We start from the raw sequence: 423 nt of genomic DNA on the forward strand, positions 1-423 counted from the left end.
GTCGAGATCCGTACGTGGCCGTTGCTCTTGCAGGAACCGCATGTTGCTAACCGCTCGTTCGATGACAACTTCATCGGTCAGAACGGTCAAGTTGGTGCGACGACGTAGCGAGAGGCCGTACCGAGCCATGAAGTTTGCGACCCAGTGCTGTGACGCAGCGAACCTCTCTTGCAGGATGTCGTCTTCGCGGAGAGATGCATAAATGGCAGCACCCATGTCGGAGATCCACGTCTTGGTCACCTTTTCTTTCTTGAGGCGCTTGTTTATGATTTCATCGTATAGTAGATCTTCCATGGTGCTCGATACGGGCTTGCGACCACCACCAGGAAAACGCAGCTGGTGTGGTTTGGCCACCATAATGTCCACTCGTGTTCGCCACCACTTTCTGACTGCGGCACCATCCACAGCAAGACCGAGCGATCG

The 423-nt window shown here is 54.6% G+C and overlaps 1 protein-coding gene across 1 annotated transcript in view; it reads right to left on the reverse strand.

Annotated features, from left to right (window-relative positions):
• PHALS_00803 (hypothetical protein PPTG_14443) overlaps window positions 1-357 on the reverse strand; it is a gene marked incomplete at both ends in the record, with an annotated part of 508 nt that extends 151 nt beyond the window's left edge. The window contains one exon of the mRNA XM_024730538.1: window positions 15-357. Within this exon, the coding sequence (XP_024580805.1) occupies window positions 15-357 (343 nt within the window). The remainder of the gene's footprint in view (window positions 1-14) is intronic.
• Between the last annotated feature and the right edge of the window lie 66 nt (window positions 358-423).

This window comes from Plasmopara halstedii (assembly GCF_900000015.1).
Source record: "Plasmopara halstedii genome assembly, contig: Scaffold_1211, whole genome shotgun sequence".
Taxonomy (NCBI): Eukaryota; Oomycota; class Peronosporomycetes; order Peronosporales; family Peronosporaceae; genus Plasmopara; species Plasmopara halstedii.